The sequence below is a fragment of the Anguilla rostrata genome, chromosome 17 (assembly GCF_018555375.3).
Source record: "Anguilla rostrata isolate EN2019 chromosome 17, ASM1855537v3, whole genome shotgun sequence".
Lineage (NCBI taxonomy): Eukaryota > Metazoa > Chordata > Actinopteri > Anguilliformes > Anguillidae > Anguilla > Anguilla rostrata.
The window spans coordinates 5,182,922-5,207,806 of NC_057949.1; the positions used below are offsets into that span (position 1 = coordinate 5,182,922).

The 24,885-nt window shown below is 49.0% G+C and overlaps 2 protein-coding genes across 2 annotated transcripts in view; one reads left to right on the forward strand and one right to left on the reverse strand.

The window, feature by feature from the left end:
- Positions 1-3,445: 3,445 nt before the first annotated feature.
- On the reverse strand, positions 3,446-20,048 carry LOC135244052 (F-box/LRR-repeat protein 20-like). The gene is made up of 16 exons (XM_064316252.1): positions 18,869-20,048; positions 16,668-16,729; positions 15,943-15,997; positions 15,527-15,601; positions 15,204-15,207; positions 14,933-14,963; positions 14,101-14,169; positions 13,647-13,742; positions 12,774-12,900; positions 12,437-12,511; positions 7,570-7,700; positions 7,293-7,353; positions 7,127-7,171; positions 6,892-6,948; positions 5,578-5,790; positions 3,446-3,698 (listed from the first exon to the last, which is right to left on the reverse strand). The coding sequence occupies exons 1-16, from the start codon at positions 18,908-18,910 to the stop codon at positions 3,591-3,593; spliced, it is 1,251 nt and encodes a 416-aa protein (XP_064172322.1). The 5' UTR covers positions 18,911-20,048; the 3' UTR covers positions 3,446-3,590.
- A 1,709-nt stretch (positions 20,049-21,757) lies between these two features.
- The window catches only part of cdk12 (cyclin dependent kinase 12), a 32,775-nt gene continuing 29,647 nt past the window's right edge, over positions 21,758-24,885 (forward strand). Inside the window, 1 exon segment of the mRNA XM_064316253.1 lies at positions 21,758-24,013. Within this exon segment, the coding sequence (XP_064172323.1) occupies positions 22,761-24,013 (1,253 nt within the window). The 5' untranslated portion in view covers positions 21,758-22,760.

Below are 24,885 nucleotides of genomic sequence, written 5' to 3' on the forward strand. Positions count from 1 at the left end.
GTCATGATTTTAAATGTAATGTTTTAATGCGGAGTTGCAGAACGTACATGCGTAGTAATTGTTTGTATGTGGCTAGATAGAGAACAGGGCGAGGTAACATGAATGTAGAAACGTGGCGTTTGCTGATAAGAAGGTTTTGTACGGTAGCCAAGTGAAGAAATATAGTTAGTAGAAATGGCACAGTGGTGAACTGGTGTAACTTTTTAATAAAAGGAATACATTTGCCGCCATGAAATGCATATGGATGGCTGTGAGTGAGTTTTGATAAAGCAAATATAAGCGTAAGAAAACGTTAGTGTAAAAGAGGAAACTATCTGCTGAGGACGAGGCGGGATTCAATCGTTCAACCGGAGGTTTACCAGTCTGTGACTTTGTTATTGCAGCACCGTGACATAGCTATGCAATGCGTGAAATCTCATTAGCAAACCTGTCCATGGTTTTAAAGAAGAACACAGGCCAGTAAGCACAGAAGAGCTCCCGTTGAATCCATATGGCTTTGCAATATTGTAGCCTGTTAATAACTGAACGTGCAGACGGTACGTCATAATGCTGTTCAGTTCGGTATACGTTCGGTGTACGGCGGGTAGGTATGGTGCAAAAGCAATAATTGAGTAGTAGACAATTATTAGTGAGGGTAAAAGCAGGTTAAAGAAATATGTTCCTAGCTGGGTTTGACCCCATGTTCCCAAGACTGTAACCTTGCCCACTAGGCCACAGGCAGGCTAGCTGTTTAAACTGGAAATGTTTCAGAGTAAAAAGGTATGGGTATTTTGCGTGTGTATGCTAGTTTTTGATTGGGTCGTGTAGGTGAAGATTTGGCTGGTGTCGGTAAAATGTCCAATGGGGAGACATGTTGTTAGTGGGATAGGCGGCAGGAAAAATAAGAATGAGTAGAAGGAGAAAACGCAAGATCCCCTTAGTTTGGGGCTTTATTGTGTGGACATGTGAAGTTGTTTATGAAAGCTGTCTGTTTAAATGGGGTCAGAATGTACAGAATGTAATGTTTTTAAGGGCTGAGTGTCTGTGGCTGTTGTGGTTATTTCTGTGGGGAACCCTGAAAAGTTGCCCCCGCCAAGGCGTAACTTATGGCATACCTGCCATCCCAATCATTCAGTTCATTTCGTTCATTTGAGTCTTTCAAACTCTGAACGAATTGAAGGAAACGAACGAAAGACCAGTCTGACAGGCTTAGCTCCAGCAGAGTAGCACGCAAGCAATTTCTTATAATTTATTTAGTGACATGAATAATATTTGCAATGCCTACAGTGCAAACACTAAAAAAGTCCTGTAGTCATATGCCAGTTTCTTACATTTTGATAATGTATTGTCTTTAGTGATGGGAGTCTTGCAGTGGCTGAACGAAGAACCCAACTTGGTCGTGCTTTTCACAGATTTTTGCGCACCATTTAACCTGCATTAAAAAATAAAAAGTGCGCAAGTTTGGCGATGGCCGCTAACTGAAAGGAAACAAGAAAATCCAGCAGATACTGCGGCCCTCCAGGACTGGAGCGTGAGAACCCAGCCTTGTACAGACATGGAGACTAATGGCCATGTCTACCATGGACCTCCGCTTCTACAAATACAATAAAATAACAGCACGTCATAACTACGCCAAAAGGTGAGCCTGCTAAAACCCTGGCATACACCCTGCAAGGGCCGCCCTCTGTGGATTGGGTCTGGTCCACGGGTCCCCACCCCTGTTCTGGAGAGCTGCAGGGTCTGCTGGTCACTCGGAACTTAACCGACGGGCGGCAGTGTAGTATAAAGGGTAAGCAGCTGCTCTTGTAACCTAAAGGTCACAGGTTCGGAACTTAACCCGCATTGTTTCAGTACACTGTATATCCAGCGGTGATAAAATGAATGCAATGTAAATGATGTGTAAAAAAAAATTGTGCCTGGATAAGAGCGCCTGCTAAATGCGTGTAATGTAATCGACCAATTGAAGCAGTCGATTACGCAGATAACTCCCCTCACCTGGTTTCATGCGTCTGAGCTGAAACTGGCCACCCTGTGGCTCTCCAGAGCCCTGGTCTGGACCAGAAACAAAGCACAAACATTCCATGCACACGAGCAGGGAAACCAAGGCCAAAGACTGTCGTTTATTCACCTGGGGAGAACACTGTCGTCCACTCAAACCAGAGAACAGGATGATGGGAACTGGCAGGAAGTAATAAAAAGGAGAAGAACTGAGAGGGTGAGTGACAGAGTTGTACGGACAAGTCCAAGCTCAGTGTGCCAGCCAAGTCTGTATGTAGACTGTTGTAAAAGTCCCCCTGGATCCTCTGTGGACCACAGACTCACTGTGTACAGATATGCTAACCAGAGATACTTCTGACCACTTTATCTATACACTGGCTGACAAGGTACAAATGTCCAGGTTAATACAGCACAGGAACTGCATCTTGACGAAACCCAGTGGTTTTCCAAATCTGTGCATCTTCTATGAAATGTGTCTTTGTCAGTGACATATAGCCTCTCAAATTCTGTCATTCTTTCTTCTTCATTTTTCCTCTCACCCATCTCCAGAGCTTGTAGCTTTGTCCGGATGGCAAGTGTGACTACTGTCCAGTTCGCTGGGCTGGGGTTTTGGGTCCCCCCTCCCTCCCCATTTAAGTCTGGGAAGATGCCCGTGGACGGGTGGTCCCCAAAGGCTTCGGTTGCTGGGGTCGTAGGTCGCCCCCGCCGTCCATCCTCTGGCTGAGTCCATGGGGCTCTTGGCCGGACCTCTCCCTCCCCCTCCACCCCTCCAACCTCAGGGCCTTAAAAGGTCAGAGCCCCGCGGCGGTGTCTCGGGTCCAGCTGGTCTTTAAAATAAGGCCATTTTCCCTCCGTTTCTCCCGCCCTCCGCCCTCCCAGCCAATCACAGGCTACAAAGTGACGAAGCACCGCCCTCACGCAGCAGGCTTGTCAAACGGGACTCTGCCTTCTGATTCGCCGACACAGGTGTACATCACCCACACACAGAGCAGAGGGGGCGTAAGCCTGTAATATTGCTCTGACGGTGTACTTCCTTCACACGCTTATATTACAAAAAAATTGAATTCTGACATGCAACTTTTGGCATTTTCTCAGGTCCCGTTCTGTGTGGAAATCTCTTTTGTCCTTTAGAAAAAATATATGATTTTCTTTTTCAGTACATATGGAGTTTCAAAATGCGAGAGGAAAGAGGTGTTCAAGCATGAACTGTCTGTGTGTGTGTGCGTGTGTGTGTGTATATATCTGTGCACAAGTACGTGTGTGTCTGTGTGTGCATGTACATCCGTGCATGAGCGTGTGTGTGTGTGTGTGTGTGTGTGTGCATGAGCGTGTGTGTGTGTGCGTGTGCATCCATGAATGACCATGAGCACGTGTGTATGTGCGCTTTGTATCAGACACAGGCAGTGCATTATAGGAATGTGGAGATGTGCGTAGAGGGAGGCGGGGTCAGGAGCGTGGCAGAGGCGTGTCTTCAGTCCGGGCGAGGATACGTCGGTCCCTCTCGGGCGACCACGCCCCCACTCTGTGGCGCTGGGTAGGAGGGCCATGCAGATGCGGACTCTTGCACACGAAATTGGGCCCAGGGGAGGTGGGGGGGGGGAGGGGCGCTGACATCATAGCAGGACGCAGCAGCGACAGAACCGCTGCCGGCTTCCCCCGACCGAGGGGGGCGGAGTCACCGGGGCAAAGTAGGCGTGTACTTTGATATTCGGCAAGTGAGTCTAGAGGGGAAAAAACGGACAACAAAGAAAGCGAGAGTGTCAGCGAGCTCACACAGACAGAGGAACAGTATGAATGTGTCGTGGAGAGTAGTCTCTGCCTAACGTGCCTGCAGGTTTTTCAGTGTACATGGTGTGGTGCAGTGATGATGTGTGTATGGGGTGTAACAGTGAGTGTGCAAATGGTGTGACAGTGAGTGTGTAAATGGTGTGACAGTGAGTGTGTAAATGGTGTGACAGTGAGTGTGTAAATGGTGTGCAGAAATCAGAATGTTAAGAGTGTATAACTGTGAATGAGCATAAATGGCATATAGCAGTGGCAGTGTGTAAATGGTGTGTAACAGTAGCAGTGTGTAAATTATGTACAGCAGTAGCGGTGTGTAACAGTAGCAGTGTGTAAATGATGTGTAACAGTAGCAGTGTGTAACTGGTGTGTAAAAGTACAGTATGTAAATCATCTATTGCAGTAGCAGTGTGTAACAGTAGCAGTGTGTAATGGCAGCAGTGTGTAACAGTAGCAGTGTGTAACAGTAGCAGTGTGTAATGGCAGCAGTGTGTAACAGTAGCAGTGTATATCAGTAGCAGTGTGTAACAGTAGCAGTATGTAACAGCAGCAGTGTGTAACAGCAGCAGTGTGTAACAGCAGCAGTGTGTAACAGCAGCAGTGCGTAACAGCAGCAGTGCGTAACAGCAGCAGTGTGTAACAGCAGCAGCGCGTAAGCTGTGTGTAACAGTAGCAGTGTGTAAAAGCAGCAGTGTGTAAGCAGTGTGTAACATTAGCAGTGTGTAACAGCAGCAGCGCGTAAGCAGTGTGTAACATTAGCAGTGTGTAACAGTAGCAGTGTGTAACAGCAGCAGTGTGTATCAGTAGCAGTATGTAACAGCAGCAGTGTGTAATAGTAGCAGTGTGTAAATTATATACAGCAGTAGCGGTGTGTAACAGTAGCAGTGTGTAAATGGTGTGTAACAGTAGCAGTGTGTAAATGGTGTGTAACAGTAGCAGTGTGTAAATGGTGTGTAACAGTAGCAGTGTGTAAATGGTGTGTAACAGCAGCAGCGCATAAGCAGCGCGTAACAGCAGCAGTGTGTAACAGCAGCAGCGCGTAAGCGGTGTGTAACAGCAGCAGCGCATAAGCAGTGCGTAACAGCAGCAGTGTGTAAGAGCAGCAGTGTGTAACAGCAGCAGTGCGTAACAGCAGTAGCGCGTAAGCAGTGTGTAACAGCAGCAGTGTGTAAGAGCAGCAGTGTGTAACAGCAGCAGTGCGTAACAGCAGTAGCGCGTAAGCAGTGTGTAACAGCAGCAGTGTGTAAGCAGTGTGTAAGAGCAGCAGTGCGTAACAGCAGCAGCGCGTAAGCAGTGTGTAACAGCAGCAGTGCGTAACAGCAGCAGTGTGTAACAGCAGCAGTGCGTAACAGCAGTAGCGCGTAAGCAGTGTGTAACAGCAGCAGTGTGTAAGAGCAGCAGTGTGTAACAGCAGCAGTGCGTAACAGCAGTAGCGCGTAAGCAGTGTGTAACAGCAGCAGTGTGTAACAGCAGCAGTGTGTAACAGCAGCAGTGCGTAACAGCAGTAGCGCGTAAGCAGTGTGTAACAGCAGCAGTGTGTAACAGCAGCAGTGTGTAACAGCAGCAGTGTGTAACAGTAGCAGTGCGTAACAGCAGCAGCGCGTAAGCGGTGCGTAACAGCAGCAGCGCGTAGCAGTGCGTAACAGCAGCAGTGCGTAACAGCAGTAGCGCGTAAGCAGTGTGTAACAGCAGCAGTGTGTAACAGTAGCAGTGTGTAATCGGTGCGTAACAGCAGCAGTGTGTAACAGTAGCAGTGTGTAACAGCAGCAGTGCGTAACAGCAGCAGCGCGTAGCCGGCGCTAGCGAGCGAGCACGCACCCTGAGCCTCTTGATGCCGGCGCGGGTGATCTGCTGGCAGTCGTAGAGCTCGATGCGGTCCAGGCTGTGGCAGTTCTTCAGGTGCTCCAGCGAGGCGTCGGTGATCAGCGGGCAGTTGTCCAGCTCGATGACCTCCAGCCGGTCGTGCGCGCACGGGCCGCCGCCCACGTGCCTGATCCCGTCGTCCGTGATCAGCTCGCAGTGCGACAGGCTCTGAGACACACGCCAACCCGGGGAAAGTGTCTGGTTGGACGTCTAACTTTTCTTTTTTCAACCGGAGACATGTTCAGAATCGTTTTAAAGCACGCACCGTTTTAAAGCATGTTTTTCATTGGCTGTGAGAAGTTTGTTTCTGTGTTTATGGTGTTGTTTGCGCCAGTAATCGCCAAGAAAACAAACTCTATCAAATTTAACAGCAAAATATCATAAATATAAATCTGAACTGATCTTTTATGGGTGATTCATTTTTTGTAAAATGCTGCCAAAAACATATCTCCTGATGGCCAATTTCCCTGAGGAGCCACAAATTTTATGTATAATTAACATAGAAAAAAATGCCTTAACGGTAGACCACAGTACAGAACAGAGCTGTTCTGATCTCAGTGCATTTTGTACTGATGAGAAAAGATGCCTGCTGCTGCAGGGCATGTTCCACGCTTCTCCAGAAGATGGCGCTGCTTGCCAAAACTGTGAAAAGACATGTAGTCTCTCCCCTTCAGGAACAGGAAGTGACATTGGTTGACTGAGTTGTAAATCTTAGGGTGCACCCCAGTACTCAAAAAATGCATCCTCCTTTCCTCCACTACCACCTCCTGCCCTCTGTGCCTGGGAAAACCATCTTTGTGTCCTCCCTTCCTCCAGGGCTCAGCAAAAAATAGCTAATTATGATAATGCTATTTCATCAATAGTCAACGTTAACTTTCACGATGGAGAAGAACATAAGCTGTCCCGCGCTTTCTAGTTCTCTCCTTTCCTCCGCTCGTCTCCTTCACTCTTTTCCTCCACGTACTTCCGGGTAAGAGATGAGGGATAAAAAAAAATAATGGGATGCACCCTTTCTTGTGTAGAATTCTTTCAGTGTTTTCTGCTGTCGACATCTGATTTGTGGTTAGCCTAGCCTAGCCTGGCCTTGCTCAACTCTGCTCAATGGTCACCTCACACCTGCGTGGGAGCAGCCTCACTGCGGTGTCTTTAATCTGTCGGAAGAGCTGGTTCGCCGAGAGCACAGCTCGTCTCTCAAGGGGCCGCGCGGTCTCACGAAACGTGCGGGCGTGTGACGCGGCGCGCGCGCGGGCCGGAGCGTCCCCGACTCACCAGAACCTGCAGCCGAGGGCAGTGAACGGAAAGCTGGATCAGAGTGCCGTCCGTGATCTGAGGGAACGAGGGAGGGAGAGAGAGAGAGAGAGCATGAGGGAGAGAGCGAGAGAGATACAGACAGAGAGCGAGAAAGGGGAGGAGAGAGAGAGCGAGAGAGAGAGGAAGCAAGAAATGACACCCGCTCTTGTCGTCAGCCAAATTGGTTCCAGTCATTTTAAGTAGTGTATCTCACCTGCACACACTCCTCTAGGTCCATCTTCTCCAGCTCGTGGCAGTTCTGTGCAGGAAGAACACAGAGTTACCCTACCGCCAGCACAAAGCTATACCCATCACAGATTACTGCCCTACTGAAGGGCAGAATAAGCCTCACCACCGTGCGTGGTAGGAAGCAGACTCACCCGCGCCAGAGTAGTGAATCCCACATCGGTGAGCTGGGAGCAGCGAGCCACCTCCAGTATTCTGAAAAAAATGGCACAAAAAAGGACTTGAGAAGGATGAAAGAGAATTGGGCTTCGCCTGTTCTGCACTGGAACCCTCCACACACATTGCTTCAGGCTAGAAGTGCAGCAGCGCACCCTAGTAGCAGTGTTTATACCGGTGACACAGCGTGTGTGCGGTAATGCCGCTGACCTGAGGCGGGGCGTCTGGCCCAGCGGTGGGGCGTGCGTGCGGTACCTGAGGCGGGGGCAGTTCTGGCCCAGCGCGTTGAGGGTGGCGTCGGTGGCGTTGGCGCAGCCGGACACGCAGAGGGACTGCAGCTGGTGGCAGCCCCGGCAGATGCAGATGAGGCCCTCGTCCGTGATCTGCTGCTCGGGGGACAGCCCGGGGACACGGGGTGGGGGGGGGGGGGGCAGCGGGGACGTGCGGGGACACACAGGGACACGGGGGAGGACACGGGGTGGGGGGACACAGGGGACACGGGGTGGGGGGGGCACCGGGACACGCGAGACACGGGGGGACACAGGGGTGGGGGACACAGGGACACGGGAGGGGGGCACCGGGGACTGGGGGCACGGGGACATGCGAGGACACGGAGACACGTGGGGACACGGGGAGGACACGGGGGACCACAGGGCGCGCAGGGGGCACGGGTGGGGACCACGGGGACAGGGGGACCAGGACACGGGGGGACACGGGTGGGGGGAGCACAGGGACACGCAAGACACAGGGGGACACGGGTGGGGGCACGCGGACATGCGGGACACACGGGACACGGGGGGGGGGACACGGGACGCAAGACACAACAGGGGTGGGGGGCACGCGGGGACATGCGGGGACACAGGGACACGGGAGGACACGCGGGACACAGGGACACGGGAGGACACGGTGGGGGACAACAGGGACACGCAAGACACAGGGACACGGGTGGGGGCACACGGGACAGCGGGACAGGGAGACAGGGACACGGGTGGGGAGCACCGGGGACACACAGGACACGGAGGACACGCGGGACACGGGTGGGGGACACACGGGGACGCAGGAGCAAACGGGGACAGAGAGAGAAGCGGCACGGATCAGAACCGACGGGAGCGAGCGGAACACGGCGCTTCTGGCTGGCTCCGCGTAACGCACACAGTGGATGTACTTTACTGCAGACTATAAAACGTCAGAGCACTAAACGCGTACACAAACACAATAGACAAGCAGCGTGCAGAATGACTAACTACCGTCTCACCAGATAGCAAAACACACACACGGGCGCACACACACACGGACACACACAGACACACATATACACCCACACAGACAGACACACACACACACACACACACACGGACACACACAGACACACACATACACCCACACAGACAGACACACACACACACACGGACACACACAGACACACATATACACCCACACAGACAGACACACGCGCCCACACACACACACACACACTCACACACGCAAGATTCTGCCAATTATGTCCTTCCTAAATGATGACAGAAAACACTCTCCCTGACACTGGGGACATGCCGGACGACCCTAAACACCTGATCTCATTACCCGGGCTGTTTGCCGCCGGCGTTTGCTTTGCCTGACAGGCGTGAATACTGGTTCTGCACCTCCGCGGCTCGACTGTACGAGGAGATCCCGGCTAGACTGCAAACAAGCGCTACGCGTTTCCCCCCCGGGAGCTAGCCGCAGCGAAAGCACAATCACCATTTTCAGAGAGAAAGTCAAGTGGTGCTGATGTAATGCACACATAAACAATTGTGGCTATACATCTCTCCCTCTCTCTCTCACACACACACACACACACACACACACACACACGCACCGAACGGCACATATTACTACAGTTCATCGCATTGTGAAAGTCCTCAGTACTTCTTTTCAGTCAGTTAAAAGAGGATTTTGAAATCTGTTGTAACGGCAGGCATTTCCACCTTTAATATCACACTGAATCAGACGCCTTTCTGAAACGTTTCATACGTTTCAGACTGTGGCCAACTTAAGATTTACCATACTAATGAGGTCCAAATATTTTAAATTTGCAGACAGCCAAGCTATACCCAGACTGTGGTGCTGTCCCTCCCTCTTTGGTCATGTGTCTTATTCTGGGTGTTGGACACATTTACGGAATGGCTTGTTTGTATTTTTTATTTAACCCTTTAAGGCATAAGATCACAAGTATGTGATTAGAATGTTCTTAAATGAACATGCTAATGTTGATGTAACAATCATTACTGGTCATTGCTTTCAATTAATAGTTATAGTACATTGAATTAGGATTTTTTTTAAAGCACTCCAAAAAACTGGAAATGGGCAACAGTGCCAAATTGATGGACTCTTATGCTTCTGTTGGTTAGCTACAGCGCTAGCAGTCTGCCCACATCCCAAAAGCTAATGAGCGGTAGCTTAGCTCTCCATACAAGTTTTCGGTCAGACAAACTGTCAGAGCACCCTTATTTCAACCCCCTCCCCCCCCAAACCAATCCTCCCCTCCCATCCTCTCGTCACTTTCTCCTCTTCTTTCTTTCTTTCTCTTCTGACTTCAGAGCTGCGTTTTTTTCCCCCCCATGTCAAGACTGGAAAAGGCCGCATTCAAATGATGTTAAAATGAGCATTTTCTTCCCTTAGCATTTCAGCTACCTCAGCGGCGTAATGTTTTTATATCGTACGACAAAATATTCCACCGCCTGCACTTTTCCTCTGTTCCACATGCCTCGCTTTGCATTTGGAAGAACGAAAAGATGAGGTGAAGAGAGGGAAGGGGAAGGTGGGGGGAAGGGGGGTGGTGTTGCCGGCGAAAAACGAATTTGGAGGGAAGTAATGAAGTAGGCGGACAAACAAAGGCAGGAAAAAGAACGCATCGCCCGGGTTGGTTTCGCACGCTATTAGCCATGTAGGTTAGACTGAAAATGGCGGATCGTATCTCCGCGTTCGTCGAAGACCGGGAAAAACGCAACCAGAGTCGGCTACAAACAAACACAATACAAACAGAGGGAGGAGCAAGGTGAGGCCTCTCATACCCAAGGGTATGACTCAGACGAGCCGTCGCATGCAGGACCCATTTGTCTACGCAAACACGTTTGAGGTCTGTTAGCTCAATGGTTAAATCAATGGCTCTTGAGTTAAATAACACCAGAGCTATGAGGATCTCCAGCAACCCCTCTGTTATAGTGGGAGCTGTTTCACAGAGCAAGTCTGCAGTGGCCTCTCTGTTACAGTGGGAGCTGTTCCACAGAGCAGGTCTGCAGTGGCCTCTCTGTTAGAGTCTGAGCTGTTTCACAGAGCAGGTCTGCAGTGGTCTCTCTGTTAGAGTCTGAGCTGTTTCACAGAGCAGGTCTGCAGTGGTCTCTCTGTTACAGTGGGAGCTGTTCCACAGAGCAGGTCTGCAGTGGTCTCTCTGTTAGAGTCTGAGCTGTTTCACAGAGCAGGTCTGCAGTGGTCTCTGTTAGAGGGTGAGCTGTGTCACAGAGCAGGTCTGCAGTGGTCTCTCTGTTACAGTGGGAGCTGTTCCACAGAGCAGGTCTACAGTGGTCTCTCTGTTAGAGTGTGAGCTGTTTCACAGAGCAGGTCTACAGTGGTCTCTGTTAGAGTGTGAGCTGTTTCACAGAGCAGGTCTGCAGTGGTCTCTGTTAGAGGGTGAGCTGTTTCACAGAGAAGGTCTACAGTCGTCTCTCTGTTACAGTCTGAGCTGTTTCACAGAGCAGGTCTGCAGTGGTCTCTCTGTTACAGTCTGAGCTGTTTCACAGAGCAGGTCTGCAGTGGTCTCTCTGTTACAGTCTGAGCTGTTTCACAGAGCAGGTCTGCAGTGGTCTCTCTGTTACAGTGGGAGCTGTTCCACAGAGCAGGTCTGCAGTGGTCTCTCTGTTACAGTGGGAGCTGTTCCACAGAGCAGGTCTGCAGTGGTCTCTCTGTTACAGTGGGAGCTGTTCCACAGAGCAGGTCTGCAGTGGTCTCTCTGTTACAGTGGGAGCTGTTCCACAGAGCAGGTCTGCAGTGGTCTCTCTGTTAGAGTCTGAGCTGTTTCACAGAGCAGGTCTGCAGTGGTCTCTCTGTTAGAGTGTGAGCTGTACCACAGAGCAGGTCTGCAGTGGTCTCTGTTAGAGTCTGAGCTGTTTCACAGAGCAGGTCTGCAGTGGTCTCTCTGTTACAGTCTGAGCTGTTTCACAGAGCAGGTCTGCAGTGGTCTCTCTGTTAGAGTCTGAGCTGTTTCACAGAGCAGGTCTGCAGTGGTCTCTCTGTTACAGTCTGAGCTGTTTCACAGAGCAGGTCTGCAGTGGTCTCTGTTAGAGGGTGAGCTGTTCCACAGAGCATGTCTGCAGTGGTCTCTGTTAGAGTCTGAGCGGTTTCACAGAGCAGGTCTACAGTGGTCTCTCTGTTAGAGTCTGAGCTGTTTCACAGAGCAGGTCTGCAGTGGTCTCTAGTCTGTTTAAGGTCTGCATGTCTCGTGAGTGTGCTGTTCCACAGAGCAGGTCTGCAGTGGTCTCTGTTAGAGTCTGAGCTGTTTCACAGAGCAGGTCTGCAGTGGTCTTTCTGTTAGAGTCTGAGCTGTTCCACAGAGCAGGTCTGCAGTGGTCTCTGTTAGAGTCTGAGCTGTTTCACAGAGCAGGTCTGCAGTCGTCTCTGTTAGAGTCTGAGCTGTCTCACAGAGCAGGTCTGCAGTGGTCTCTCTGTTAGAGTCTGAGCTGTTCCACAGAGCAGGTCTACAGTGGTCTCTGTTAGAGTCTGAGCTGTTTCACAGAGCAGGTCTGCAGTGGTCTCTCTGTTAGAGTCTGAGCTGTTCCACAGAGCAGGTCTGCAGTGGTCTCTGTTAGAGTCTGAGCTGTTTCACAGAGCAGGTCTGCAGTGGTCTCTCTGTTAGAGTCTGAGCTGTTTCACAGAGCAGGTCTGCAGTGGTCTATCTGTTAGAGTCTGAGCTGTTCCACAGAGCAGGTCTGCAGTGGTCTCTCTGTTAGAGTCTGAGCTGTTCCACAGAGCAGGTCTGCAGTGGTCTCTCTGTTAGAGTCTGAGCTGTTTCACAGAGCAGGTCTGCAGTGGTCCCTGTGACAGTGTGAGCTGCATTAAAAGGCAGAGCGCCCCGAGGGTTCCTTACCGAGCACGTCTGCAGATTGAGGGTGACCAGCTCAGGACAATGCCCCCCAATGTACTTCAGAGCATCATCCTCCAACTGCAAGAAAGAGAGCGAAGGAAAGGAAAGCAATAAAGACTTGGACATTAAAGCTAATTTACGTCAATGAAAAATACAAAAAACTGAAAACAAATGAAAATTTTATCAATGAAAGAATTAAAAAAATTAGCATAGTTTACGTGGCTGAGGTACTTCATGTGAACCGCAGTGCTGCCAGAACCCTAGTGTTACTAACTCCAGCCCCTGTGTCACTAACCCCAGTGCTGCTGAAGCCAGAGTCACAGCCCAAATCCAGCCATACCTGTGTGCAGCCCTTGAGAAACAGGCCCTTCAGACTGGGACAGCAGCGAACCAGGGCCTGGATCCCATCCTTGGTCACCTGGTCACACCAGGAGATATTCAGCTGCTCCAGCAGGGGGCAGCCTTCACTGCACAGAGAGGGGCAAAGGGGCAGAGAGATGGAAATTTGTTTACTATTTGTACTATTTTTTTCTACTTCAACCGGACACAATAGCCCACAACAACTCTGCCACCTTTCTTGTGGCATGGAGATATTATGGTGTGTACGTCTAGTTTGAGCATGCTCACTGTGTACTGTGTCTGTGTGGTCTGAGCATGCCCACTATGTACTGAGTCTGTCTGGTCTGAGCATGCTCACTGTGTGCCGAGTCTGTGTGGTCTGAGCATGCTCACTGTGTACTGCGTCTGTCTGGTCTAAGCATGCTTACTGTGTACTGTGTCTGTGTGGTCTGAGCATGCTCACTGTGTGCTGTGTGTGTCTGGTCTGAGCATGCTCACTGTGTGCTGTGTGTGTCTGGTCTGAGCATGCTCACTGTGTGCTGTGTGTGTCTGGTCTGAGCATGCTCACTGTGTGCTGTGTGTGTCTGGTCTGAGCATGCTCACTGTGTGCTGTGTGTGTCTGGTCTGAGCATGCTCACTGTGTGCTGTGTTTGTCTAATCTGAGCATGCTCACTGTGTGCTGTGTGTGTCTGGTCTGAGCATGCTCACTGTGTGCTGTGTTTGTCTAATCTGAGCATGCTCACTGTGTGCTGTGTGTGTCTGGTCTGAGCATGCTCACTGTGTGCTGTGTGTGTCTGGTCTGAGCATGCTCACTGTGTGCTGTGTTTGTCTAATCTGAGCATGCTCACTGTGTGCTGTGTGTGTCTGGTCTCACCTGAGCGCTTTGAGGGACAGGTTAGTGACGGAGGTGCAGGAGGCCAAGTCCAGGTGCTTCAGTTTCGGACAGAACTTACTGAGACTGGAGCACGTGCTGCAGGGAGGGAGGGAGGGAAGGAAGGAGAGAGAGAGAGAGATGGAGGGAGGGAGAGAATTTAGACTTTTAGGTCTCCCTTTGCACAGACAAAAAAAAACACTAGATTTTCATGTTTACACACTATGCACCATGCAACCATGCATAAGACAGCGATTGAGGGAGGAGTGGGCTGCTGGCCAGACTCCAATGTATTTTGTAACAGAGGGTTAGTCGATCCAGTGGCCCACACCCTCCTGTCACTCTCTCTCTCACACACACACACACACTCACACTCACACACACACCAACAACACACACACACACACACACTCACTCACACTCACACACACTCACACACACTCACACACACACTCACGTGTCCGTGATCTTGGTGCAGCCGTTCAGACTGAGTAATTCAATGTTCCTGCAGTTCTGGGCGAAGGTCCTAGAATTAACCACAAAGCCATTTCAGCTGCCGTCCGCAAGCAGAGGTACAATGTTACCGCTTCCCTTCCAGGATATTACAAGTATGCCTGTTACTGTTCACTGCCCCGCTCTCCCACACTGACGTTCTGCCCATACTAACTCTCAATGAGCTGTCCCCTACACCCTCTCAATGACTAGACCCCTACACCCTCTCAATGAGCTATACCCTCTCAGTGCGCTCTCCCCTTGCCCTACCTCAGTGCACTGTCCCCTATGCCCTACCTCAGTACACTGTCCCCTAAGCTCTACCTTAGTGCACTGTCCCCTAAGCCCTACCTCAGTGTACTGTCCTCTATACCCTACTTTACTTCACCGTCCCCTAAGCCCTACCTCAGTGCACTGTCCCCTATGCCCTATTTTAGTGCACTGTCCCCTATGCCCTACCTCAGTGCACTGTCCCCTATGCCCTACCTCAGTGCACTGTCCCCTATGCCCTACCTCAGTGCACTGTCCCCTATGCCCTATTTTAGTGCACTGTCCCCTATGCCCTACTCAGTGCACGTCCCCTAAGCCCTACTCAGCACTTCCAAGCCTACAGTGCACTGTCCCCTATGCCCTACCTCAGTGCACTGTCCCCTATGCCCTATTTTAGTGCACTGTCCCCTATGCCCTACTTTAGTACACTGTCCCCTATGCCCTACCTCAGTGCACTGTCCCCTATGCCCTACATCAGCGTACTGTCCCCTATACCCTACTTTAGTACACTGTCCCCTATGCCCTACCTCAGTGCACTGTCCCCTACGCCCAGGCATCCTTACTGTACCCTCAGAAGCCTCGAGCTTTAGATGTTCCCAAAACACGTCCTCAACCACAGCACTGTCATACACACAGTAAACCCTGACCACACACACACACACACACACACACAAACACCAAATCAATGCGCCCAACAGGCTGCACCACAGCACTGTCAGTACACACAGTGAACGCTGACACACACACACACACACACACACACACACAAAACACCAAAATCAATGCGCTCCCAAACACGGCCCTGCAACACACAGCACTGTCAGTACACACAGTGAACGCTGACACACACACACACACACACACACACACACACAAAACACCCTCTCAATGAGCAACACAATGCGTTCCCAAAGACGGCAGTGCACAACAACCTGAAGAATGTCCCATGCCGAGGGTTGAACTTCATCACAGAGAGTAGCCTCTCCCCTTTTTAAGGTAGAGAGGAGCACACAGACAAAGCTCCGGTGGGAGAAGAGGAGAGGAGAGGAGAGGAGAGGAGAAGAGAGGAGAATGACAGGAGCGGGAGAGCGGGGGGGGTGGGGGGTGTCCGCAGGCCTCACCTCAATGTCTCTCTGGAAGTCAAACAGGTCTATCCTCTGCCAGTTGCTGCCATCCAATGCCAGGACGTTCCAGGCCTGGGGTGAGGGTGAGCAGTTACAGACGCTGTTTCTATTTACACACACCCAGCGAAGGGCACCATTTCAAACACATGCATATGGAATATGTGTTTAAATGTAGCCACGCATTTCATGTGTAATTCAAGTGGCTCACCTTTTTGTATGGTTTATACATGTGTCACCTGAAAAGCAACCTATACCTCCACAATTTGGGTTTTTGGCTTGTAGATACATTTTCAGAAGGTGTTTTGCAACACAGTTTAGTGTGTCTTTGTTCATTCCTGCACATGGTGCTCACACAACCAAACACACACACACACACACACACACAGCTCCTTCCAACGCACAAACTGACTCACCCGTGAGACCTGGGCACAGCGGCACAGAGTCACCACATCCAAGAAGGAGAAGATCCTAAAAGCAGAGGAGGGGAGAGGGAGAGGAGGACATGGAGCAGGGACGGGCAGGACACATCTCATCCGTCAGCACACTGACACGTCAACGCTCCGCAGAGAGAGAGAGAGAGAGAGAGAGAGCACCGGGCTCGCGGACCGGCCGGCCAAGAACGCCATCCCCGGCAGGCTTGAGCAAACAGCCACAGCGGCGACAGGTGTGGCCGAACGCACACAGAGCGTGCGGAGGGCTAAGCACACAGACTGCACATACCGCGCAAGGCGAGCCATCAACACCACCTCGGAAGAGCAGGCCAGGCCTGCACTCACACAGCATCGCAGAGCAAAAGGTCCTAATCCAGGAACAGGTCCCCTCGTCCATACAGAACCTCTGGTTTATGAGGTGGGACGTTCCATAGTTTGGGAACCAGCGTTCCCCTTTGCCCGGCGCTGGACGTAAGGCAGCCATTTTAGAGATTTCACATCATCCAGCCTTTGGCAACTATATGTTAATTCTGCTTGATCAAAAAGACCCTGATCGGCACGGAAGCCTGACCTGACCCAGATCACCTGACTCTGGTGACATCATCACAATGTGTCCTGCCTTTAAGAGGATTATTTAGGCCCCCAGTCCAGCTGGTAGCGTCAGCACAGTCATCGCTGCGTTTTGAAGGAAACCGGGCGCCACCAACCGTAGCAGCAGCTCCTTCGGCAACTTCCTGTTGATGACAGCTTCGTCGCTGTTTGAGAACATCTGGATTTGCAACAAAAAAAAAAACAAAAACAAAATAAACACTCATTAGTCCAAAATGTCTGACACATACTTTAGCAGAACAGAAGGTAATTAAACCATAGAGGTATGTTATAATATAGATTGACTGCAACACTTCTACATTTGGGATAACCTTTGGAAGGTCCACATTCAGGGAGTTATCCTGCCACTGCATTAACCTGCAGCCATTTCCAGACTGACAAGTATGGCCTTGGGCAAACATGCAGCATTGTCCCTTAATTGCTTAGAACAAGCAGGGTTGGTTTTCCTCGCTTATGCAGATGGAACATACTGAAACAAATGCTGAAGTTCTGCATATTTTATTTGAATACATTCTCAGTATCTTGATTGTCTAATAAAGCTGGTTAAGGCCAAATGACTGCAGTGCATTGCCAATTGATGATTCTACACCAAACTGCAAACTGAACTAAAATATATAACACGGAACAACCTTGTACAGTAGGCTATAAAATTTTCATACGACCAGATCAAGGTTTCTCATTGTTTCATGGGCTCTAGATTATAATGGAATGTAAAGGAGACTTAACACAAGTAATAAGTCTACTTCAGGCATGCATTGGAAACATTCCAATTTTATCTTTGTACATATCATTAGTAGGCTAAACAGTAAAACGTTTGGTGTTAAATCAACTCTGAGTTTGTACTGTCTCACATAACCTGTTAGAGCTTAATTAAAACTGGGCATTTTACTGTGTACTGGCCATGTGAGGTACTGATTCAGGACAAGTACTCATTATCATTAACATGACATTGTTCTGGACGAGAAGGACCATTTACACAAAGCGTATAGGGTCAATTGCAGCGTGCTTATCTGAAGTTAAACACCTGAACCACAGGACTGCATTACATCTGGAACAACTATTCACATCTGCGAAATAGAGATTAGCCGCTCCAGTTCTATCGCAGTTTTGTGGTCTAAGGTTTTAATCTCCAGATAAACATGCTGCAATTGACACATGAACCCAGTTCGCTGACCAACCCAAACGACCCCCCTTAAGAACTATACGGAATGCCACTATCTGGAAATCTATTTAATAGTTACTAGCTTACCAATAAACTACTGATCACGTATCTGCTGCAGCCGTCGGAGCTGAATATACGATTTGGAAAGCAGTACGACCTGAATGTTTCCAGTCGTCAGCTGTTAACCCTTAAAGAATAAAACGATAGAAGTCCCATTGCCAGGCTACGGATTAAAAACTCTGGGAAATTATGGATGGAGGCGCTCTGAAACCAAGAGAACACAGAGACACATTATTTATGGATGCAATGAGGGTATATATTGCCCTATATTTTATTTTTGTAGTAGCTGCTAACGGATAGGGTACAAAACAAATTAAAATAATGAGATTTTAAAAAAGCCTGTACTTTGCTTAATATGCTATATAAAAGTAACGGACTGGGTAGGTTATATGTAAGATACCAGCATGCACTGATTACAAAAATAATCTTCGTAATAAATCCACACAGGTTATATTCCCAATTGGAAATCGGGCTGAGTTTGATGATTAACAATCTGCCACGGGATTTATAGCAGTAGCCCATCACTGTCCGGGCCCCAGCACCCGCACTGGAGCACGCAACGAGCCCGTGGCGAAAAACAACAACCCACTAACCCTGGACCAAGTGGAACATGACAAGAACCACAAAGGGGAGACTGATGTGGCATTGCATCTTATTGTATTCTACGACAGGCCTAATATGCATTTTAGATTTACTTGAGGAAGAACGTTAACGTTAACATTGTATCGCGTGTAGCCTCTGTGTTGACATCAGGGATTAATGCCAAAGCTTTATTATGGGTGGTAGCCTGCATGTCACGAATAATAATAATAGGCTATCTCTTGCCACAACACACATGAATAAAAAACATTCTACAAAAACCAACAGTGAGTAGGCTACGGGCGAGTAGCGTACGTTACACTGAGCGCAGAAGCAAGCAGAAACGTGGGAAAACAACGATGAATACAATGAAAAACAAAAGGTCAGCTGTGTGCTATACGGCAACCCGGGTCTCCCATTACACGCCAATCTTTATTTACGTCCATAGTCCCATCAATATGTCAATTGGCAGTAATTTTAATTATCAGAGAAACTCACCTCAAACCGGCTCCGAGACACACCGTTGATCTCCTTCCCCATTTCGGACAGTGAATTACCCGACTGGTCCCGAGGAAAACAAATTCTAGCCTACATTAAAAAACACTGCAGTGCACAAATCCTACTGGTGATCGTTCCGTGGATCCTCTCAAAGCTCATCATACTATCCACTGATGTCTGTGCAACCGCTGCGGCGGACCTGCTTATATCTAGCTAGCTAGATAGCGAAACAGGGCAGTATTTCCTATAGCTACCCTGCCAACAGCAAAAAACGACCTCGTATATCATGTGCTCCCTTATTTTCACGCCACCCTCCACTACTGTCTCATCCAAGAATGGTGTTGGACTTTAATCTTCAGTTGTCGTAGTGCATCTTTATTTATACGTAGCTCTAATTTTTGTAAGGTACGGGGCTCGAGACGGCTTTATTGTCGCGGTGAACTAACTAGCAACTATTCGTGTGCTTTACGTCACGTAAAACCGATGTTTTTGTCCTTGTTCCCTCCCATCTCTTCAGTCATTTGTGCCAATCTAACATAATTTCACATCAAAACTCTGTGTGTAATACAAGAAATGCTTAACATGTTCGATTGTTTTTTTCTGTTTTGTGACATTCATATGATACAAATTGTTCACTGCATAAAGCCTAATGATATTGGATTGAAACTGGGGTTAAACATAATGTGATTTGTGGTATACGTCACTGCCATCATTTACCCTATTCGATTCTTCAAAATATTTCAATCATTCTTATTACCTACAGCTCACAATAAATCCATGTAGGTAATTAAGTTACTCCGTCATTCGAAGAAGGAGTTCGTGTTTGGAATACAACCTAGAAGTATTGGCTAGAAGACTGATCAATAACTAACCAACCTTGGGATGCAGTTATTACTGTAAATACCAATGTGTGAGGCAACTCGATAAACTGTTGGACTCAAGAACTCATACAAACTATCAACTTTTTATGCTCTCACAAAACAACAGAACTTCCGCCTTAGGTGAACACCACCCCCAGAGCATCTGAAACCAATAAAAATACAGTCCATTTATAATTTAGTGACGTCATTGCAATGGGTAAAACAAGCGTGAGATTGTTACAGCCTTCGGAACTGCAGTGAAATACCTGCGTATATATTTTCACTTTATTAACAGAATTAAACATAGAAATGTAGTCATCTAATACTACAACCCAACGTTCCCTTATTGATAGATCAAATTTCTTTATTCATTGCATTTTTATCATACAGCCCAAGGTTTCTCGGAGCCGTGCAAGTGTGTTAGTGTTTGCTTGACCTCATGCAATTATATAAACACGTTCAAAAATATTTGTACAATTTAATGATACTCGCACTTCACAAATAATATAAAACATAATTTAAAACATAAGGCGAGGTTTTGTAACTTTTAGGGGCGAGGAATGACTCTGGCAATCCATTTTGCAAGTCCTTGAAAAGCACCCCCAAAAAAAAAAAAAAAAAAACTGGAAAAACTCGTGCCAACTCGTGCAGACTGCAATAACTTACGTTTTTCATTTTCAGTTCAATATAGGGTATAATATAAGCAGCATATGTTGTTGCGGCTGCAGGCTGTACTGTCTAGGTTATTTACAAGCACATTGACAAACTCTCTCTATGTTTTGGAGAACTGAAAAACTAACATTTTTGTAGTCTTTTTTCTAACCTTATGTGGAATATGATATGAATATCTTGTTGTTTTTGTGGGGTGCGTATCAAGGACTAATTGAAAAACTGACTTTCGAGCATGTCTTCGGTGTGGACAGCAAATTGATACCGTCCAAAATAAAAACACGAGCCGGGAACAGTTCATTACTAAAAAGTATCCTATGTATTTTTTTTAAAAATTATGCACGTGGCAAATAGCCTATGATCTTGACTGTCCTTTATTAATGTTGTAGTGCTGCATCTGCACTGACGACACTTTCTGAATTGATATTGGTGTCATTTTTAGTAACCAAACGCATACTCTTCAACTCTTGGAACATTTTCTAAACTAAATATGCGATTCTTTGTAGGAAAAACCACAGAGAACTCCCAGTTCTGCAGCATGCTTTCGCGGCGATTTGTGAAGCCAAGCGGTAACTTTACAGCATTTCCGTCGCCTTGATGAAAGCTTCCTTTACGGCATAACGTTGCGACGTACAAGATTTGCTGAAGAACGGATACATTTAGCAAGCTAACGATCTTGATTATCATGTGATTTCGTGCTAGTTTTAGCAAATTTTGGAAGACTGCGACACATCTCGCCACTGATGAAGACCGAAGGTGAAAAGTTTGATTGTGATAGACAGAATCGAAGTATATTTCCTATTCTAGTTGGATACTTTTGTTTGAGGTCTGTGTAGCTACATCGATAACCGTGGGTAGCTCAGTCGCTAGAAGCTAGCTAACTAGTTACTGTTTCGGGTCATTGATAGGTTGAGCTAACGAAATTGATTTCTTCCCGTTTAACACGATGGATTTATTTTCGTGCAAACAACGCTGACTGGCTAGCTATATGGTTTAAGCCCGTAGCCTATAGTTATTCATTTCAGAGCTCACTACCTAAATCTTAGCTGCTTTGAGATATTATTTATTTCAGATAACGTAACACTAAAGACGTCGGCAAACTTCGTAGCTGTTATTTCTCATAACTTTTTTTTAGCTAGGAGTATATCGTCCGTTATCGCTTATTAGGTGCAGTGATGCATCCACCAGCAAACCGGTAGGCCTTATTAAAATTTGGCACTTTGACTTTGATTTTTGTTTGAAATACCTTGGTTGCAACATGACATTTCCCACAATAAAATTTAAGAAAATAACCTATTACCAGCCTATTCTTTTATTGTTTTATATAAATAATAATCATGCGGAAAGAAACTGGTTTACTTCAAACCACCACTTTTCATGATTGTGAAACTTTCACTACAATGGAGTTAAATTCCGGAGCCCCTGCAGGTTGCGGGTTGGTATTGCAGCGCGCCAAGAACAGAGGGCGGGGCGTCACACTGGAAAGGCTGTTGCTGAGTTACCGGGAAGACTGACAGCGACCGAGACTTCCGGCATGGGCATTGGAGAGAGCGAGAAGGGAACAGAAGCTGAAGCTCATAGCAGGAGCCACAATGGCGACTGTGCTCTCCTAACAACAGGGGCAGTGGGTGTTCTTATATCCGCAAACATCGCCCTAAATACAGGCCTGGTTGATATCCAGGGCCACTAAAAATAAACTGGATCATCTTTTGCACATGAATATAGTATAATTTCTGACCAATACAAAATATAAAGAGATAAAATTGTATATTAAACGAACATGTAAACAGAACCAACCGGGTCAAGTTTTCATTTTCAGTTCTGCGAAACAATATTGCCCATTCATCATGGACTATACTTGTTTCCGAACTCAGACCGTAAACTGAAGGAATTAAACACCTTCCCTAAAGCCTGGCACCGGGCTAAAGGTAGCTAAAAGAAAACAGTATTTTTTCCTGTTCGTTTTTACGAAACTCTGCTAGCTACACCGCACGAACTGGCTAACCAAACAAACGGGGAAACCGAGCACAATGCTCCGACTTATTGTTTGAGCTTTTGTAATCGGCTGTTAAATTTAGTTATATGTTCGACCGTTCATCAGAAATCGTATTTTTGTTTCTATCTTCATATTTTTTTCCTCTGAAACGCAAAGGCATGCAGCTGACCTGACTGGAATTAACTCGGATGAAGCATAAGGACAGATAACGTGGGGAGACTTGTTTTGTTTGCTTTAGCTAGCTAGCTACTAATGTGAACATTTTCATGTTAATTCTGCCGGATTTTGGAGTACTATTCTTCCGTTAATGTATTGTCTCGGCTACAGAGGCCCGCGTTTGGGAGAAGGACCGCTGCTGACGTGAGGAATGCCTGGGTCAGACCGACACCATGGGACCAAGAGAAAGCCGGATCCCAGCGCCAGCGTTTCACTACTGCCGCAGACGGCGAGCGGTAACAGCGGGGCGTACCCCCCCTTGCTGCCGCCGCACTCTTCTGCGGGTAACATGACCAGCAAGGACTGCAAGCTCCAGTCAAAGGCCTCCTCGTCTTCCTCGTCGAAGCGCAAACGGCACAAATCATCCAAGCACGGACGGGAAGGCTCATCGCTGGGCCAGGCCTCTGCATTTGCTACCCAGGACTCCCCGGCGCCTCCTGCTGTCAGCGCCATCAAGCCGCTGGTCGAGTATGACGACATCAGCTCCGACTCCGACACGTTCTCGGACCCGCCAGCTGCCAGGCCCTCTGCAGATCGGCGAGGAGGGGGGCTGGACAGATTAAGTTCTGCCGGGGATTACTGCAGGGACGACGGGGGCGGGGCTGCCGGAAGCAGGGAGGGCCGGGGGCACAAGCACCGGCACCCTCGCAAGAAGTCCAAGGACCCGCACAGGGCAAAGGACTCAGGTGAGGGAGGGGGAGGGGGAGAAGGCGGAGGTGGGACTTCAAAGAAAAAGAGCAACAGGGACAGAGAGAAGGGGAGTTCGGGAAAGAGTAAGGAGAAGGGAACCCCCGCTCCCTGCTTCGCCTCGGGCTCCAGGCGGCAGGGCCAGCAGGAGGGGGATTTCGGGCCTAAGAGGGGCGAGCTGCCGGGCGGCCTGCAGGTGCAGCCGGAGGCCTCCGTCAGCAGCACGGCCTCCTCGTCCTCCTCCTCCCGCAGCAAGGAGGGGAGCGGCCGCTCGGGGAAGAGCCGCAAGGAGAAGCAGCAGCGCCGAGAGGGGAGGAGCTCCTCGCAACGCGACCGGGGGGAGAAGAGCCACCGCAAGGCCTCCAAGGGCTACAAGGCCAGCCCCAAGGGGAAGGCCTCGTCATCGTCCCGGGGCAGCCCGCCCCGGGGAGGCAACGACAGCCCCGCCGCGGGCGGCGGCGGCGGCGGGGGCTACGGCCAGGAGGGCCCGGAGGGGGAGGACAGCTACCACCGGCGGCGCCGGGCGGCCCAGCACAGCCCCAGCCCGTACCGGGAGGCGTCGCGCCGCAGCCGCCAGCGGTCCGACAGCCCCTACGGCGGCCGCCAGCGCTCGTCCAGCTACGAGCACGACAGCAGCCCGTACTCCTCCTCCAGGAAGCGCTCATCCGTCAGTCCCTACGGCAACCGCCGCTCCTCCAGCGCCAGCCCGGTGTCCAGGTGAGTGCGGCAGCCCAGCAGCGGGCCCTCCCGCGGGGAGGGAGCGGTTTCACCAGCCGCCTGGTTGGGTGGGGCTGCGGTGAGTTGCCAATGGGTGACTTTCTTTTTTTTGAACTAGTCAAAAGGTTTTGCTCTCTGCAGCAATACACAGCGATTGGCTCAAATCGGCTTGTGATGTAACGTAGCTCCGCCTGCTTTTGGTTTCATGTACTCTCACTATCTTTCATTCTTCCCTCACTTTCACTTTGACCTTTGTGCTGAGTTGTGTTGCATTAAAGATGCTGGGTGTTTGGCCTGGGCTGCGATATTCCTGATTAGTCAAGAAATGTGGATATTCAGACTCTAAATGTCTCAGTCTCTGTCTGACTTTTTTGCTGAACATTCAGCCATTTAATGCCTGTGCTTATGACATACCCAAGTCATAGACCTCTGGCGGACATTTTGGCTCTGAAAATCTGTATTTCCTCATTAGTCAGTTTAAATCTTGTGCATTGCAATATATAAGGTATTCTTTGCTGTACCTTCATAACTTTCCTTTTAAGTACCAAACATTCAGGTGTGTAATATTTTAGGGTTGTGAGACTTTAGTACTGGATGGCTTCAGTGTTGTTTTTAGCATCTCTCATCACTTAAATGCTTAATTTAAGGCATTAATTGCTTAGAAGCCACCGCACACCTTGTTTTCAGGGCCTAAACTAGCTGCTGGTTGTATGCAAACCACATAAAGTGCAGACACTGCTGCCTTCCAAGACTGTAGTTTGACACCACCGTAATGGCTGAAAACACTTGATGCATTCACGCCGCAGCACAACTGCAGGAGCACCTGGTTGTTGATCCTGCTCCGAGCCAAAATCCTGACAAACGGACTCCAA

Coding starts and splice junctions, on each gene's coding strand:
- LOC135244052 (XM_064316252.1), bottom strand. CDS start 18,910: ATGGGGAAGGAGATCAACGGTGTGTCTCGGAGCCGGTTTGAG. Junction 15,602..15,942: donor GCTGTGCCCAGGTCTCACGG/GTGAGTCAGTTT, acceptor CCCTCACCCCAG/GCCTGGAACGTCCTGGCATT. Junction 12,901..13,646: donor CTGTCCCTCAAAGCGCTCAG/GTGAGACCAGAC, acceptor CTCTCTGTGCAG/TGAAGGCTGCCCCCTGCTGG.